The sequence below is a fragment of the Oncorhynchus clarkii genome, chromosome 12 (genome assembly GCF_045791955.1).
Source record: "Oncorhynchus clarkii lewisi isolate Uvic-CL-2024 chromosome 12, UVic_Ocla_1.0, whole genome shotgun sequence".
Lineage (NCBI taxonomy): Eukaryota > Metazoa > Chordata > Actinopteri > Salmoniformes > Salmonidae > Oncorhynchus > Oncorhynchus clarkii.
In genome coordinates this window covers 76,715,635-76,734,374 of record NC_092158.1, presented here as the reverse complement: position 1 = coordinate 76,734,374, position 18,740 = coordinate 76,715,635, and the positions used below count along the sequence as shown (strand labels likewise).

At 43.5% G+C, this 18,740-nt stretch overlaps 2 protein-coding genes across 3 annotated transcripts; both read right to left on the bottom strand.

The window, feature by feature from the left end:
• Nucleotides 1–832: 832 nt before the first annotated feature.
• On the bottom strand, nucleotides 833–7,469 carry LOC139421342 (GTPase IMAP family member 4-like). Its single transcript, XM_071172120.1, has 2 exons — nucleotides 7,378–7,469; nucleotides 833–1,665 (listed from the first exon to the last, which is right to left on the bottom strand). The coding sequence occupies exons 1-2, from the start codon at nucleotides 7,397–7,399 to the stop codon at nucleotides 833–835; spliced, it is 855 nt and encodes a 284-aa protein (XP_071028221.1). The 5' UTR covers nucleotides 7,400–7,469.
• On the bottom strand, nucleotides 6,636–17,482 carry LOC139421343 (coiled-coil domain-containing protein 134-like). 2 transcript variants are annotated; one of them, XM_071172123.1, is made up of 7 exons: nucleotides 17,403–17,482; nucleotides 10,943–11,067; nucleotides 10,689–10,810; nucleotides 10,230–10,314; nucleotides 9,794–9,975; nucleotides 9,524–9,595; nucleotides 6,636–9,247 (listed from the first exon to the last, which is right to left on the bottom strand). In XM_071172123.1, the coding sequence occupies exons 2-7, from the start codon at nucleotides 11,037–11,039 to the stop codon at nucleotides 9,122–9,124; spliced, it is 684 nt and encodes a 227-aa protein (XP_071028224.1). In that variant the 5' UTR covers nucleotides 11,040–11,067; nucleotides 17,403–17,482; the 3' UTR covers nucleotides 6,636–9,121. The 2 variants fall into 2 exon arrangements, with proteins under 2 accessions (XP_071028224.1, XP_071028222.1); XM_071172121.1 differs by having other exon boundaries at nucleotides 17,247–17,461.
• Between the last annotated feature and the right edge of the window lie 1,258 nt (nucleotides 17,483–18,740).

Here is an 18,740-nt window from a genome sequence, read left to right as displayed (position 1 = left end):
ACTGAACAGCTCGAGCTGCAACACTGCTCCCAGTGGCCACTGCTTGCTGCCCAGCTGCTACTGAGCCAATAGTAGTAGCATTAGCCACACCTACTGCCCCTGCTGCGGTGCCCTCCCCTGTCAGGGCAGTTGTGCTGACAGCTGCACCTTCCAGAGCAGCCCCCAGGGCCGCTCCTGCCCCCATGGCACCCCCCACCCCTGCTGCAACTCCTACTGCTGCAGTCCCAATCAGGCTCACCTGCCCTAGAGCATCCAATGCAGCTGCCCCAGGACTGGCAGCTTCTGCCCCAGCTAGGGCGCCCACAGATCCCCCCAGCACTCCTCCGGTCGCTGCCCCGAGAGCCATGGCTGTTTTCCCTGTGGCTGCTGCCAATATGGCGCCCACAGTTTTTCCCATCCCTGTGCTGCCTGCCACCGACATCCCAGCCAGCTGCCCAGCAGCAAAGCCCACAGTGTTCCCCATGGCTGCAGCTCCCGCCGCTGCAGCTAGAGGGGCAGCCGCCCCGAACACTGACCCCACGACCATGCCAGTGGCTCCAGCAGCCACCAGGATCTTCACTTTCTCTAGGACCTTCTCAGAAAGGGCGGCCTCTCTCCTGAACTGCCCCAGGGCAGAGAGGAAAGACTGCCTCCTACTCAAGGCCCTGTCGCTGCCCCGCTGCCTGGTCCTGAACAGCTCCCTCCACCTGTCCCCTCTGTCCCTCGGGAGGCTAGCAGCACTTCCTTTCCTCTCCTCTGTCCATCTCTCCACCTTCCATCCCTCCTCATTTACTCCTCCTCTCTCCAGGTCTCTCTTCCTTAATCCTGAACCTCCCACAGCTGCCCCCCTCCTCTAATCCCACCCACTCTCACTCCGTTCTAGATCACACTTCCGTCTTTTGGCCATCTTGTTCTCCCTGCCTTCTCCCTCCCCTCTCTCTCTCGCCATCCTCTCCTGCTCCTTCCTAATGGCAGCCTCAGCCTCTCTGAACATAGAGTTGGTGTAGAAGCCTCCATTGTTCTCTTCCACAATCCTCTCCACCTTCTCCATCAGCCCTACAACCTGGTGCACGTCACTTGGGTCTCTGTTGTTGAAGACGTGGTACCTGCCCCCACATCTCTCTATCAGAGCCTTCAGCTCCACCGGGGCGCTGGCTCCGAGGTACCCCTCCATCCCCCTACCTTCTAGGTCATCAGCACGAGTGAACAGGACTAGTGTGTGGTCATGGACCGCCCCCTCCCCAAATATATGGACCATCTCCCACATGGCTCGGTCCTCATCCTCAGTGTAGCGTCCCAGTGGGATCACCAGGAGGAATGCATGGGGGCCTGGGGCAGACAGTGCCACACACTTGGCTATTTCAGAATGAGTCTGCTCAGCATTGAAGCGTGTGTCTCCAAAACCTGGCATGTCTACCACCACCACTGTTGTCCTCTTCCTCCTGACCTTTTGTCCTTCCTCCTCCTCAGTCAGGTCTGCGCTGCCTTGTTCACAGACTTGGGTGACTGAGCTGGCACGGAGCTCTGACAGGAAGTGCCTGCGGCCCAGGATGGTGTTCCCAGAGGCACTCTTCCCTGATCCTGTCTTTCCGATTAGGACAAGACGGAGCTCTGTGGCTAAGGACACATCCTCCTCCTTGCTCTCCGAAAAGTAATCTAGGTTTTTTCCCTCCCCTCTTCCCCTTCCTGGATGGACATGGAAATACAGTTTAATTTCTAATGACACTAAACAGCTATACAGTATTATTAGCTGCAGATTTAGCAAACAAATAGAAAATACATGTATCATATAAAAACAATATGTTGACATCAATGATAGATACATATCATTAGCAATCCAGGGATATAGATATATATTGGCCAATGAAAGGCTTTGAAGCCACCGGTCAGCCATATTGGCACTCCCCAGAAGAAGCAATCCTTCATAGGAATGAATGGACTTCTACAGTATTTCAATTAAATGTTCCTAGGACAAAATTACATGTATTTAAGTATTTTTTGTTGTTCTAGCGGGGAAAGTAAGATTATATATATTTTTTAAGTAAACTTCAAAGTCATGTAGCAGCTATTTCTCAATGATAGAAACGCATATAATAGTCACTTAGAGGCCCCCCAAGAAAACCTATCCAAATTACAAACTCTTAAATCAATTTTTAAAATACTGTAATATTGTTCTAAAAGTTGGGTTAAAGAGGTTCTCTCAAAATCAGCTCTAACGTCAGAAACAATCCCACAACTCCCCGCGGTCATTGTCACAGTGAGGAAATCAAAATGCATGCTCAGCCTTCATATATCTGTGGGTCAAAATAATAATAAAAAACAACTTGTGTGTTAGTGGTATGGAGCTAGCTAGCAATTGCATTTTTATTCATCATGATGGCCAAGCATTGTGTGGTAGCAGGGTGTAGCAACACTTACTATGCAAATGTGAGTATGCCTCTATTGCGACGCAAATGAAACACTTCGTAAAAAGTGGGATACATTTGTGAGAATGAGAGGGGCAAATTTGGCATCTACTCATCAATCTGCGGGGCACATTCCATGGCTACCAACAATGAAAGGAGGGCTTCAGTCAAATTATTCATGCTAAAGTAACCAAATTAACATGTCTGCCAGCTGCTGGTAGCTAACTGCTGTCATACTATATATAGGCTTGTACTTGTTTGTTTCTGTATAGAGCCCTGTGGCTGGGACCAAAACTGTCTGTGTGTGGATGGCGGGCTAAAGCGAAATGCAACACTTTGGCCATGTATTCCATTATGGATCTGGTGGCATTTCAGAAAAAGGAGCCATTCTATCTTTGGAGAGGTGTATTGTGAATTTTACTAATTGGGAAAGTTTATTTTTAGATCTTAGGATTTGGTATTTATTAGGATCCCCATTAGCCGCTGCAAAAGCAGCAGATACTCTTCCTGGGGTCCAACGGAAACATGACATAATATAGAACATTATTAGTCAAGGACTGAACTACATTCATTTAAAACGTCACACACAGCCTACATTCAGTTCATTCAGAAAGTATTCAGACCCCTTCACTTTTCCACATTTTGTAACGTTACAGGCTTATTCTAAAATTTATTAAATTATTATTTCACTCAATCTACACCCAATACCCCTTAATGACAAAGCAAAAACAGATTTTTAGACATCAGAAATAGCTCATTTAGATAAGTATTCAGACCCTATGCATGAGACTCGAAATTAAGCTCAGGTGGATCATGTTTCCATTGATCATCCTTGATATGTTTCTACAACTTGGAGTCCACCTGTGGTAAATTCAATTGATTGGACATGATTTGAAAAGGAACACCTGTCAATATAAGGTCCCACAGTTGACAGTGCATGTAAAAAGCAAAAACCAAGCCATGAGGTCGAAGGAATTGTCCGTAGAGCTGCGAGACAGGACTGTGTCGAGACACAAATCTGGAGAAGGGTACAAAAAAATGTCTGCAGCATTGAAGAACCACAAGAACACAGTGGCCCCCATCATTCTTAAATGGAAGAAGTTTGGAACCACCAAGACTCTTCCTAGAGATGGCCGCCCGGCCAAACTGAGCTATCGGGGGAGAAGGGCCTCGGTCAGCGAGGTGACCATAGAACCCGATAGTCACTCTGCCAGAGCTCCAGAGTTCCTCTGTGGAGATGGGAGAAAGTTCCAGAAGGACAACCATCTCCGCAGCACTCCACCAATCAGGCCTTTATGGTAGAGTGGCCAGATGGATGCCACTCCTCAGTAAAAGGCACATGATAGCTCGCTTGGAGTTTGCCAAAATAAATCTCAGACCATGAGACCACAAGATTCTCTGGTCTTATGAAACCAAGATTTAACTATTTGGCCTGAATGCCAATGACCCGGTGCACACAGCGCAGGAGTGTCTTCTGGAAAAGTTTCAATGTCCTTGAGTGACCCAGCCAGAGCCTTGACTTGAACCTGATCAAACATCTCAGAAGACCCCAAAATAGCTGTGTAGCAATGCTCCCCATCCAATCTGACAGAGCTTGAGAGTATATACAGATAACGGGACAAATACAGGTGTGCCAAGCTAGTAGCTTCATACCCAAGAAGACTTGAGGCTGTAATCGCTGATAAAGGTGCTACAACAAAATACTGAGTAAAGGGTCTGAATACTTAAATGAGATGTTTTTAAAAATGTATTATAAATTAGCAAAAGTCTAAACAACAGTTTTTGCTTTGTCATTATGGGGTATTGTGTGTAGATTGTTTTTTTCCCTCATCAAATTAATATTTTTTTTAACAAGGCTGTAATGTGACAAAATGTGGAAAAATCAAGGGGTCTGAATACTTTCCAAAGGCACTGTATATCAAATGACTGTCTCTTCACAGTCCCCTGTGTGCAGTAAGGTGTTATTTTATCTGGTTGTATTGCTAGCCATGTGGCCATGACTCTATTTAATACTGTGCGTTTCCCAGCCTCTGTTCTGGACCTAGGGAATGTAAAGAGACTTCTGGTTGCATGTCTTGTGTTGTACCGACGAGTGTCTGAACTTTGTGCCAACTGCATGAACAGACAGTTCGGTACCTTCAACACATCAATACCTCGCACAAAGACGAATAGTGATGCAGTCAATCTCTCCTCAACTTTGAGCCAGGAGAGACTGACATACATGTTACTGACACTTGCCTTCTGTGTACATCTAAGTGTGATATGTGCTGCTTTGTTCTGGACCAACTACAATTTACCTATGTCCCTCTTTGCTGTGCATGACCACACAGCTTGGCAGTTGTCCAGGTGCAACAAAACTAGGGCCTGTAGGACTTGTCTGGTGGACTGAAATGTCAAGAAGGCAGAGCAACGCCCTATCATGGACATACATCTTCCCCTTTTAGCAACCATTGAGTCTATATCAGTGGAGGCTGCTGAGGAGAGGACGGCTCATAATAATGGGTGGAATGGCGGCAAATGGAATGGCATCAAACCATGTGTTTGATAACATTAAACTGATTGCATCCAGCCATTACCACGAGCCCATCCTCCCCAATTAAGGTGCCACCAACCTTCTGTGGCCTATGTTTTGACCATGATAGCTTTCTATCTAGGGTTACACCCAGCAATTTAGTCTCCTCAACTTGCTCAATCGACACATTATTCAATAATAGATCTAAATAGGTTTAGTGTTGAGCGAGTGATTTGTCCCAAAAATGCTCTATGTTAAGCGTGTCAGTTATTTATTTTACTGTTGCAGCCGACGTGTATACTATTGAGTCGTCAGCGTACATAGACACATGCTTTGTTCAAGGTCAGTGGAAGGTCATTTGTAAAAACAGAAAACAATAATGGCCCTAGCAGGCAGCCCTGCGGATTACCACACTTCAATGTTGTCACAGTTACTTCTTGTTAAAGAGGCATCAGCTAATATTAGCTTGCTATAGCTAGCTATCCTCTTCCTCCGTTCCTGAATTTATTTGTGGCTGTTTCTTTCTAGCTGGCAAAATATGATTTTGTGTACTGCCATATGTCGATAAGATAGCCAAGTTTGTCACTGGTACGGGCTAATAAAATTTGATGGCCAATATACCACGGCTAAGGGCTGTACTTAAGCATGATGCAACGCAGAGTGCCTGGTATATTGTCCATATCCATAGGTTGCACCGTCACTCGGTCGTGTCATGCCATTGTTATGAACGTTCTCAAGCCTCCTACATCAGCGGCACTATAGTGTTGCCCTAAAGTGGTGATAAAACCAGTCATTCTGGACAGAGACTAGACTAAACAGTTGTTAAACTACACTCTACTGCCTCGAAATACAATGAAATTGCTAAAGTAGCAAAATATTTAGTAGGAAACCATTTTGCCAGCATTATCATGTCGTCAAATTTACTTTAGACAGATGGCAATGTAATTAGCTAGGAAAGTTTGTCAAAAAGCTAACCCTAGCTATATAGCTAAAATCCGGTGTGTGTCCCCAATTGTAGCTAGCTAAAGTTATACTGAAGTCAATCTGGTGAAGATGATGAAGAAAGGTTTTCCTACTAATTATTTGCCTCCTTTTGAATGTCATTGTATTTTAAAGCCACTGTAATGCACTGTTGATGAAATCTTCATCAGCGCTCATTGACAATGCATTGAGTAGAATGCTCAGTTGGGCATCAGTCCAAAACAAACATTTTTTATTTTTTTGACAAAACATGCAACTAATTTAATACCACAAACCCCCGAGGTGCCTTATTGTTATTATAAACTGGTTACCAACATAATTAGAAGAGTAAAAATAAATGTTTTGTCATACCAGTGGTATACGATCTAATATATCACAGCTTTTAGCCAATCAGCATTCAGGGCTTGAACCCCCCAGTTTATAATAGTCAGGCTCGTTTGAGCCCTGAATGTTGATTGGCTGAAAGCCGTGGTATATCAGTCCGTACACCAAGGTATGACACAAAATTACTTGTTCACTGTTCTAATTATGTTGTAACCAGTAAGGAACCTCTGGGTTTGTGGTACATGACCAAAGGGCTGAATCCAGGCACTTTCGTTGCATCGTCCTTAACAGCCCACAGGCATGGTATATTGGTCATACACCACATCCCCTCGGGCCTTATTGGTTAAATATGCAGCACCAACTACATAAATATATGACAGGGTCCATTATCTGCTACCTGGACTTTAAGGAATATGTTTTAATATATTTAATTATTTTTATATTTAGCTTACATAATATAATTTCAAATTATGCATTAAAGTGTCTAATATAATAAACGTGGGAAAAACAAGTGTAGACAATACATGTATTTCTGTAGCTTCCTAAATATGTTTTACACTGCTGAAGTGCCAAGATGGCTTCAAAACAGCGCTCGTCAGTAATCTATTGTATATATAAATAATTGGTTGACAAGCAGCTGATTCTGACATTACTTAGGCTAGGTTCATATGTGCAGTTGTCAGCTGAACAGTTTGCAAACTACACTCGTTCTGAGACTAGGCCGACTATTTATACAGTTAAGCAATTAGCCGAATCTATCCACTGTGCATTACATAACTTGGTGTAGGCCTGACCTCACACCATTCTTTGACAGGCTGGTGAAAAACAGTCAGGAATGTTCAACTAATTTACGCCGCAGATTGTTCAGCTTTGTTTTCCCTTGTGTAAAACAGCACTGTTTATTAACGTTGACTAGAGACAGCACAATCATTAACTAAACATTGCCAAAAGATCAACCTTCAAATAGCACGTTGGTTAACTATTTCCTATTCTTTAAATAAAAATGTGTAAATAATAAAGACTATAGCTAGCTAACGTCAGCTAGATAGCTATCTCTGTTGTTGACAGCATGCTGCTAGCTAATGTTAGCTAGCTAGATTTGCATGAGTTTTAATTTAGCTAAATGCTATGTTCCAAACTGTCAAGAAATATGTAGGAAAAAAAACCTTGGCCTACCCGATTCCACGAAATTAGACATGATTCTCTGTCTGATTAAGCTTCAAGTCTCCATTCGGGGTTGTTGCGTTGGTGAAGTGTTTATGGCGGAGATGACTGTTCGGCAACAGTCCAATGAGTTTAACCAAAAACAGTGGGGGGGAAATGACTTCATGACTGTCGATTGCACACCTTTGGCGCCGTCTAGTGGCAGATGTTCCGCATTCTGATTTCATTACATTGACTTTTATCGTAATCTTCAACGATTGAGTGATTCATTTGTAATTATTTCAAATTAAATATGATTCATAGTAATTTAATATGATTAAATTTAACAAATGTATGGTAAATCTACTCACGAGAGTAAATTCTCAGCAATGAGACGCTTAATCTGAACCAGAGGAGGCTGGTGGGATGAGCTATAGGAGGGCATTCTTATTAAAATGGCTGGAATTAAACACAAACCTATGTTAACTCCGTTCCATTAACTCCACCCATTAAAATGAGCCCATCCTCATTTAGCTCCTCCCACCAGCCTGCACTGCTCTGAACATACATAAATAGTCGCATTAACAAAACATAATCAGTCATCTCTGTATATTGAATATAACTTATTTGCATTCAAATGAGACAATTTCCCTCAAAATGTCAGAGGCAACAAAACATTAGGGGAATATCTCAATTGCATACTCCTCGCATCCTCTGGCTTTCTCAAAACCCATAGGTGGTCAGAGAGGAGGGATTTCTGGTTGAATGGATTTTGAGGAGACAGGACAGGAGAAGAATGGAATTGAGATCTTCCCTAGATATGCCAAAATAGATGTTTCTTAATTAAAAGGCATTGTTCTAGGGGACCGCTGTTCTGACATTTCATTATGTCCATCAGATGGACAGAAACAAATGTGACATATAGAAGTTTAAGCTGATGAGTGGTTGCCAAAAGACACAGCTAAGACATTATCCCTCCCTAATTGTAGACAAAATAATATGTCAAATAGTTTTATTTAAAATCATAAGTGACCAAACCCCATTTAACACTCATGCGGACAGTCACACACAGACAGAGCTAAGAAAGCATTCAGCTCTAGGAAAGCAAGTGGCAGACATCATGAAAAATGGTTCTGCGATCAACACTTGTACCGCAAATCAAGAGGATACACCTAGAGTAGGACCATTCAACAACAAACTCATAAAATCTCATTATATAAATCTGCTAACTCTGGAGAAGGCGACAGGAAAACTTAAACACAAAACAGAATTCAACATATTCAAGCTTTATATTTTGAAGCTTGTTGAATGGGAATGTAAACTCATACGTACAAATGCCATCATCAAAACAATTGTATGGTAGTAAATTGTATTCAATCTATTCACAAAAAAAGATAACATACTGGGTATTTGCTGTTTCTTCCAAAGTACAGTTATGTAATCTATTTATGAAAATGATCTTTCCTTATTAAATCTTCTTAAATATGTGGTAGCTGTATTTCCTTTGTTTCATAATAACTGCAGATTGGACACAGTTCTGTATACAGTAAGTCGGATTCCACAGATAGAGCTCAACCTCCTTTCCTTCTCTCCAGTTTGTTCCTGTGCCACATAAACACTTCTAGTTCCCTCTCAAATTTTCTGCTGCCACTGTATCCCTTTGACAGAACTCACTGGTTCCAACACCCAACCTCTTCATCACTGAATCTAGGACTCAGGACATCCCCCTACATTTTCCTTCTCCTCATCATTTCTCTCCAAGAGTTGAGGTAAAGTACTATAGCTCAGTACGGGAACGGGAGATGCGGGGCCCCTTCCTAATCTCTTTCCTCTTGTCCTCTTTCCTCCTCCTCTTCTCCTCCTCCCTCAGGATCTTCTGAAAAGCCTCTGCAGTGTGAAGCACCTGTGCCAGAGAAAAGCAGAGCGCGTGAACGTGTGTTTGAGAGAGGCATTTTTTAACAATAGGTGTATGGAGTGTGGAGAAGCAAACAGCAGAGGATGGGAAAGCAAAAAGGTGCAGTCAGTGTGAGTTTTACTGATGTTACGCTCGTCTCAAACATAGTCAAACGTGTTTGTTAAACAAGCCTTAAAAGAACACGCTTTCCAAGGCTGTCTGGTAGGCTTCACTGCGATAGTATACTATGTGGTTATAGAGGCTGAGAGCCACTGTGCTACTCACGTCGTCTCTCTCAGTGCGGTATGGGTTGGTGAAGTCTGGGGATTTCTCTATTATTCCCAACTCCTGCGACATCTGAGAGACAAGGAGCGAGAGTTATCAGCCATTTTGAATCCACAGAAAAAAAATTGGCACATAGAAAACAGTTATAGTATGCTTACAACATGCTTATAAAATGTAGTAATAAAGAGGTTATAATACATTACACCTGTTGGCTTTAAATAAAGCATAAACATTTCCCAGAGTATACCCCCAGTTCTATCCCCGTCTCACCAGTGAGAGAACATGCTGGTGTGCCCCCCCGGTGAACACCCCAGTCAGGTTGCAGAAGCGTAGCCCCCATCGCAGAAGGCCGCCCCAGTCTGGGTTACGTTCGTAGTAGTGGTGGACAATACGTGGGAAACGCAACGCAACGTCCCCAAAGAACGCTGTGTTCTCCACCACATGGGAGTAGGCTATGGAGCGAGATAGAGAAAGAGAGTAGTCTACATTTCATACTTAGGAAATAAACTAGAACGTAAATCACTGCAGACTGACATACTAAAAGAGAGCGTAAGAAAACGTAAGAGGCAGAGAGAGGGAAAAGGGGAGGGAGAGGGGAGGCAGGCAGAAGAGGAGAAAAAAGCAAGATGGTGACAGACAAATCAGATCCGCATCGAGGGAGAAGAGAGAGCAAAGTGTAGCAATGGTATAATGTCCATAATCTGACCTTCTTTGATTTTGTCATCCATGGGGAAGGGATCATCAGCCTGCATGTTGGCTGCAATAAGGACGGCCTTCGAGTCCTCCAACACCTTCACAGAACACACACACACACAATGTAGATTGCCCACTGTGGGTTGACCACCATAGTTGTTCTTGGGCAGAGAGCAGATATGTCCTCTGGGAATCAAACAGTATATATCTGGGAAGAATACAGTATATACAGTGATGCCTCAAGCACAATAGGAAGACTTGGAAGCTAAATCCGGGTTACTCTAGTCTTATTAGTGACCGGCTACTTAGATACTGCTTATCAAGTGGCCTTATTTGCCTACTCATGAGATCATAATAATCTAAACATGCTAAGAAACTAACACTGCAATTACTTCCCGCTAAGGCCACAACGCCCTGTTTCTAGCTAATGGTCAGCATGAAGGGGAGTTAAACAGGAGTGGAGCCGTTGTACCTTAAACAAGCCCTTCAGCATGATGTCTATGATCTTATACTGCTGGTTGATGTCATTGAGCTCCACCAGGTTCTTCAGAGCATTTAGCTGGTCTTTCCTCTTGGTCTCGAACAGACGCTTGTCTGAGAGGGGGGAGGGGGTGTTCAGGAAGAAATGCTGCCACACATTTCAATACATAAACACTAATCAAGGGCCATCCAAGAGGACACCTCTTAATATTCTGAAGAAGGAAACAGACACCAACAGTAGGATACAGATCTCCAGGTTGGAGTCATGTCTGTGCGTATCGGAGTCTGCAGAGGTGAGGGCTGCAGCAGCAACCACCAGGACGACTGTACACACACTCAGCATGGTTAAGAGGTGGCGGTGGTGAGGCACTCTGACGTACATAGAACAAGAGAAAATGCAGTTAAACAGTATTCTGAAATATTTATTACAACGTTTTTACTGAACTTGTAAAGCCAAAATTGACAGTAGGTCTGTCTGGTTGACATTAGAGCATATTTTGTTGTTTTTAAGTTTTTTTGTTTTTTTTTTAGTTAAAAAGTATATTTATGATCATATTTTTACTTTATAAATCCAGTTTGGTCCTGTAATATAAATTACACAGGTTCTAATGAGGTTATATCTGTCCCGTTTAAACAACTTCTAAAAGCCACTTGGCATGTCACTTATCTAAACCCCAAAATAACTTTCACAGACTTCTTGCCAGCCCCCATCTTGCATCCTCTTTCTTCCTCTCAGACACTCTCCATCCTCTAAGCTGTGGGCTGCCTCAACATTCCCTCAGGTCCAGCCTCCTCTCCCTCAGAGCATGTTAATACATTAGCACAGGATAAAAATTAGTCTTGGACTGATGCATATTTGATGAGCACTGACTTTTAAAACAACATCAGCAGAAAACAAAAAAAAAGTGTCGAGGGAGGAGACAGCGTCGATAGAACACCAAATGTATAATTCAGCAATGTCTCCATCGATAATATTATCAGAGAGAGCGAGAAGGGGGATTGTGAGAGGCAGAAGAAAGTATACTGTGGGATGAGAGAGACCCTGTGGGAGCCAACTGCTTTTCTGCTGAATATTTCATTTATCTTTTTCAATACGCAACAAGGTTACGCCTAAAGACAGAGATCTGATAGTGAGAGAAAGTGTCAGGGATGTGAGTGAAAGAGAATGAGGAGACACCTGATAACATCTTTTCAGCTGTTTCTCAAAATGTAGTATCTCTATTCTGAACTCTTCAGTTGCATCCCCCTACTCAGACACGTACCCTCTTATGGCTAGACCATTTAATTAAAATACTGCCTGAAGATTCAGAGACTGGGTTATGCAAGCTGTGTGATTTGACATAGGCTATGACAGGGCATTTGCCCGAATCACCACGATATACTTTGAGAAAACTTTGCAACATCTAATCCGTCAGCAAAAATGGGTGCTGATGATACAGTTGGAGCAGCAGAATACACACTGTTCGATTAGGAACAATTTGTGCATTCTGAAAACATCTTTGGGCTGCCTTCCAGCTTTTTGTACTAAGCATGCAAGTCAATAAGTCAAATACTCCTAAGACGGACAACCAGGGAAGAGGCTTAGTAGTAGGAAGCCCCATATCCATATTTCGTTACAAGCATAGCCAAGAAGGCAATAGATTTGATTAGTGTCAACACCATGGCCAAAATGGACATCCAGCATTGATGTTTCCATCGGACTAGACAAAGTGCTGGGATATTAAGGTGGAGCAGAGGGGGCAAGTGACTAGGACAGATCAATCATATCCCACAGGCATCATGCAAAGCACAGAATTTGAGAAATGACACTCCAAAATGCACCCATTTACTGTAATCCCCCCCATCAGCTGTGTCCAGAGGTGTCATGCCCATAGGGGGAGACGAGGGAAAGTGCCCCCTCAGATTTGTCCTGTTTCAAAAATAATGACAACTACATTTTTAAGTCCACGTTTTATATTAATTTGTCAGTGGTACTTTGCGGAGGGGGCACACTGACTGGACCAGACAAAGAGTAACCCCCCTATTCTCCCTAGTAAGTGATTCTTTACAAGGTGCACCAAGGAGCAAAGATATTCTAAGCAGGACATTAGATTTTTATTTAACTAGGCAAGTCAGTTAAGAACAAAATCTTATTTACAATTACGGCCTACCCCGGCCAAACCCTCCCCTAACCCGGACGATGCTGGGCCAATTGTGCACAGCCCTACGGGACTCCCGAACACGGCCGGTTGTGATGCAGCCCGGGATCGAACCCAGGTCTGTAGTGACCGCTGCGTCACTCAGGATCCTTAGTGCATACAGACAGTATCGTCAGTGGAGGAGAGAGAGACACACAGCGTTTGATTTGATTTTAGATGCCAGTGATGGGCAGGACTTGCAAGACGTATGTTTGTAAACTAATTTGATGAAGCTTTGTAGCCTATTGATTCCTTCTTGATTAATAAAGCAAACTAAAAATGGTTGTTTCTCTGTAATAATAGCCATCTAGCAATTTTATGAAGTTGGCTTTAGCTAGCCCAGACAGTTTTGAGGTTGGGCGACTGGGAAACTAGCTAGCAAGCCATTGCAGGCGATCAAGTTAGAGTAGCTTGTCTAACTATCTTATCAGGCATGCCTGCTGGCAAGGTCGCTAGACATTAGAAAAGCAAGCAATTACTAAACAAGACTCGCGTTCCTTTAAATATTTTAGCAGAGATGTAGGCCAACTGGCCGTATTATTCCTAGTTTGTTATCTGCATCCAACTGGGCTCTATTGCAGTTGGCTATAGATGGGTTAGCTGACGTCACGAAAACGATGCGCACTCTTCAATGAGGCAGAAGTCCGTGAGTTGTGATTCTGGGTGGCCAGATAGCCACCAACAATGACAAGAAACTCCCATGTGGGGAATGGTAAGTGACCCGTTTCAGCTAGATTCATGTTATTCTTGATATCATGTCTTGCTTTGGAGGTGTTAAGGATTTCATGTCAATGCTAAAAATGGCTTAAATTCACTAGATAGCTAACCAACAACTATAAAAATGTATTTGCAAGACAAGCGCTCATTGTGCAAATGTATTTACACTGGACAAAAATATAAACGCAACACTGTTTCATGAGCTGAAATAAATCCCGGAAATGTTTCACATTTTTTTTGTGTGTATTTCTCTCAAATGTTGTTTACGTCCCTGTTATTGAGCATTTCTCCTTTGGCAAGATAATACATCCACCTGACAGGTGTAGCATTTCAAGAAGCTGATTAAGAGCCATCGCAGTGAAAGCTGTGCGACTAGAGATTCTGGGTTAAAGTCCAGGCTCTGTCGCAGCCTCCGGGAGACCCATGGGGTGGAGCACAATTGGCCCAGCGTCGTCCGGGATAAGGGAGGGTTTGGCCGGCAGGGATGTCCTTGTCCCATCGCGCACTAGCAACTCCTGTGGTGGGCCGGGCACAGTGCACGCTGACACGGTTGCCTGGTGTTTCCTCCGACACATTGGTAACGGCTGGCTTCCAGGTTAAGTGGACATTGTGTCAAGAAGCAGTGCGGCTTGGTTGGGTTGTGTTTGGGAGGACACACGGCTCTTGACCTTTGCCTCTCCCGAGTTCGTATGGGAGTTGCAGCGATGAGACACGACTAACTATCAATTGGATACCACGCAAATGGGGAGAAAAGAGGGTTAAAAAACACTGCAGGAATGTTCACCAGAGCTGTTGCCAGAGAACTGAATGTTCATTTCTCTACTATAAGCTGCCTCCAACGTAATTTTTGAGAATTTGTCCAACCGGCCTCACAACCGCACAAGTGTGAACATGCCAACCAAGGACCTTCACATCCAGCTTCTTCACCAGCGGGATTGTCTGAGACCAACCACCTGGACAACTGATGAAACTGTGGGTTTGCACAACCAAAGAATTTCTGCACACACTGTCAAAAACCGCCTCAGGGAAGCTCATCTTCGTGCTCTGCATCCTCACCAGTCTTGACCTGACTGCAGTTCGGCGTCGTAAACGACTTCAGTGGGCAAATGCTCACCTTTGACGGTCGCTGGCACGGTGGAGAAGTGTGCTCTTCACAGATTAATCCTGGTTTCAACTAAACCGGGCAAATGGCAGACAGTGTGTATGGCATCGTGTGGGCAAGCGGTTTGATGACAACTTTGTGAACAGAGTGCCCCATGGTGGGGGTGGGGTTATGGTATGGGCAGGCATAAACTATGCAAACGAACACAAATGCATTTTATCAATGACAATTTGAATGCACAGAGATACCGTGACGAGATCCTGAGGCCCATTGTCGTGCTATTCATCCACCGCCATCCCTCATGTTTCAGCATGATAATGCAAGCCCCCCCATGTCCCAAGGATCTGTACACAATTCCTGGAAGCTGAAAATGTCCCAGTTCCTACATGGCCTGCATACTCACAAGACATGTCACCCATTGAGCATGTTTGGGATGCTCTGGATCAACATGTACAACAGTGTGTTCCAGTTTCCGCCAATATCCAGTAACTTCACACAGCCATTGAAGAGGAGTGGGACAACATTCCACAATCAGCCTTATTAACTCTATGCGAAGGAGATGTGTCGTGCTGCATAAGGCAGACTGGTTTTCTGATCCACCCCCTACTTTTTATTTATTTTTATAAAAAGGTATCTGTATTCCCAGTCATGTGAAATCCATAGATTAGGTCCCAATACATTATTTCAATTGACCGATTTCTTTATATGAACTGTAACTCAGTAAATTCTTAGAAATTGTTGGATGTTGCATTTATACATTTTTGTTCAGTGTATGTTTTCAATAAACACTTGGAGACTAAATGTAGTTTACATGTTGTCAATGTAGGCAGGGTAGCCTAGTGGTTAGAGCGTTGGACTAGTAACTGGAAGGTTGCAAGTTCAAACCCCCGAGCTGACATTGTACAAATCTGTCGTTCTGCCCCTGAACAAGGCAGTTAACCCACTGTTCCTAGGCTGTCATTGAAAATAAGAATTTGTTCTTAACTGACTTGCCTAGTTAAATAAAGGTAAAATAAAAATAAGCCAACCCTGTTTGTTTTCTCCATAGTTGCCACGTGTCGGTTTTGTTGCTAAACAACCAACCCATATTTCTATACACTCGTCCCCCGGCGACCGTCTCATACATAAAGCATCCTCGATTCAGGCTGTAAGGGCTTCAATTTCCTCAACTAGTTTTAACGAAGAGCCGCTGGGAAAAAATATGGGTACTGTCTAAAATGCACCACCATGCTAGAGTGGCTACTGCTACCGCTGATGTTCAGCCAAATCAGGCTGCAGCAGTCTGTTTATCCCTGGCTGAACGCCGTGTGCAACACCAGGAAGTAGCACTAACCACTCAAGCATGGTGGTCGAAAATTGTGTTTTATTAAGACAGTGTGCATATTTTTAAAGCTAGTCAAGGAGGAAATTGGCACCCTCGCCCCTGAATGGAGGATATTTTATGTAGAGCCAGTCGCCGGGGGCCATGAGTGTATGGCCGGCTGCATGGAGTCCAGTTGGATGCAGATGACAAAAGATGGAAAGGAATAAGAGCGCAATATGCAGCCAGCTGGGCTAGCAAAGATGCAGAGAAGCATATTTAAGGTTATGATACTATATACACCAGTGTGGCATTTTAATGAAAATTACAATTGAACAGGAAAAGAGGTATGTTTACATAACCTATGCAGAAAAATACATGTATTTTACATGGAATTAGGTATAATCATATGGCTATAGAGGGACAATTTAGGATTTTTCAAACACCTGAAACAGCTTTTTCTTACAATCTGGAGGGGGCTCCAGACCGTGCTAAAGAATTCATCCACACATAATTCGTGCCCCCTATAAAACAATGTGTGCATGACGCCCCTGGCTGTCCATCATTACAGAATGGTCCATCAAACTCTGTATGTAGGCTGTTGTAAGATATTTTCTTAATACATGAAATGTAATCTAGTACATACAGTATGTTGTACCATATAATCAATCAGTCGGAGGTTTGAGGTTCAGGGTGAGATACATTACAATATCGGAGCTCACTGCGTAAATCAGACAGCTGTTATTGGTAACGTTATGCTTTCAGAGAAGCACTGGGTATTGACCAAGTATTTTGTTGGCAATAATTGATACTTTAAGGGAAATGTCATACAAAACGTAAACTTGTTGAGATAAAAGGTTGACATACTGCCAATCAAAATGACCCCTTTCTGACCCCGCTTGGAAGTTGTTTTGCATACAGTGGTCTTGAACGATCCTTTAATTTAATGTTTCCCATCATTAGTATGTCAGGCACCATTTCAAGGAAGAGGCTCGAACCACAATGATCTGTGTTGCATGGTTTTAGAAAACGTTCGCGTTTTCGTGGTGTGCAGTTCGCTATCTTTGAAAACACCCGAGGCACATGAAATAGCAGCATTTCATTACCTGACGGGACTACTTGTGAATAAACCGGTCATCGAGAATTTTAATGACAATGTAAACCCATCTGTATCCCAATGCATGCATTTCACTCGCTACTGGTCAGCTGTGGACACTAGACTTCAACATCATCGCAAACTCGCCGTTCACTCACCTCGTAGTAAGAAACAGCACGATATAAAACGATAGCAAAACCAACGATTATTTCTCGCTAGCATCAGTTTCCTCGTAAAAATGGAGACATCAGTTGCGGAGTGTTTGCTACAATACTCAGGTGACAATATCGCGTTTGAAATTTTAATTTACATACAGAAGTCGCTTGCTCCACTCCGCCTGTGCCACGATCGCACCGGCTGGCTCTGCTTGGACGAATGACAGCCAGCGATTACATGGAAGGAGGTGGTTTCCAGACGGAAATTTTAGAGCGGCACACAGGCCTTTGTACGCGGTAAATCCCTCCCCCTCCCGCTTATCACGAAAGCAAGTAAACCCATAGACAGAGGACTCTAATGCCAAAAGCCCGTTTCAGCATGGGCAGCACCATTGGCGACTTTCACAATTTGAAGAAGTCAACTGGGTGGGACTTCCTATGGGTTGTGAAGGATCACATACAGTACCTCCATCCAGGTCACCAGGAGGGATCAGCCAATGAACTTACTCATGAGCAAACATTCCATAACTGCAGTTGGCAGTAAATATTTTATTTATTTATTTAACCTTTATTTAACCAGGTAGGCAAGTTGAGAACAAGTTCTCATTTACAATTGCGACCTGGCCAAGATAAAGCAAAGCAGTTCGACAGATACAACGACACAGCGTTACATAGGCTAGAAGGGATACAGCAAGGGTAGGCAACCCTGGTCCTGGAGTGCAGCAGCCACTTCATGTTTTTGATTTAACCGACCGGGAAGACCAGTTGTTTGAATTTAGGCAATCACTTTACTGATCAATTAGCTGTTGGTCAGGTGTAGTGCCTAGTTGGGAACAAAATCTCGCAGTACTCAAGCAACAGGGTTGCCTACCCCTGGGATACAGCTTATGTCAGAATTGACCAGAATGTACTTTAAGTAGCAGGTCAGGAGAATTTACGCAGCAGGTTAGGATAATTAACATAGCAAGCTAGGAGAATTAGGTTCATCTTAAGAAAAGAGTTATGGTTAGCTAAAATGCAAAAAAACAAAAACGTTTGACGTCAATTTGACGTCTGTATCCCATCTAGCCATGACCATCCAAATCGGTGGCCTCAGATTGGCCTATATTTCTGAATGACGCAGCTCCCTCTCAGTGCCATCGAAGGTCCATCCGCTTACGCTACTGCCCAGCTTTTCTTAACTGCCTGGCTGAACACACTGTATCATCTGAATCTGTGGAAGACCATCACCAAGACCTGCCAGATTTCTACATTTGTTTAGTTTGTATTTACAGCATATTTGAGATTATCTTTGTAATGAAAAGCGCTATATAAAATAAATCTATTATTATTATTATTATAAGAGGCAGCATGCACCAGATATCGTGACAGAACAGTCTCCTATAAGAACCGCTCTGATCTGACAAGCTACTGAAGCGCACACTGCTGTAGTACATTCAGCCCCGCTAACCCCTGAATAAGAGTCACACACACACACACACACACACACACACACAT

What these genes read in the sequence shown, in the direction of transcription:
- LOC139421342 (XM_071172120.1), bottom strand. Translation starts at nt 7,399, where the DNA reads ATGTCTAATTTCGTGGAATCGG. An exon ending in GTCTAATTTCGTGGAATCGG is followed by an intron (nt 1,666 to 7,377) that starts GTAGGCCAAGGT and finishes ATGTCCATCCAG; the next exon opens with GAAGGGGAAGAGGGGAGGGA.
- LOC139421343 (XM_071172123.1), bottom strand. Translation starts at nt 11,039, where the DNA reads ATGCTGAGTGTGTGTACAGTCGTCCTGGTGGTTGCTGCTGCAGCCCTC. An exon ending in TGCTGAAGGGCTTGTTTAAG is followed by an intron (nt 10,315 to 10,688) that starts GTACAACGGCTC and finishes TGTTCTGTGAAG; the next exon opens with GTGTTGGAGGACTCGAAGGC. An exon ending in ACCGCACTGAGAGAGACGAC is followed by an intron (nt 9,248 to 9,523) that starts GTGAGTAGCACA and finishes TCTCTGGCACAG; the next exon opens with GTGCTTCACACTGCAGAGGC.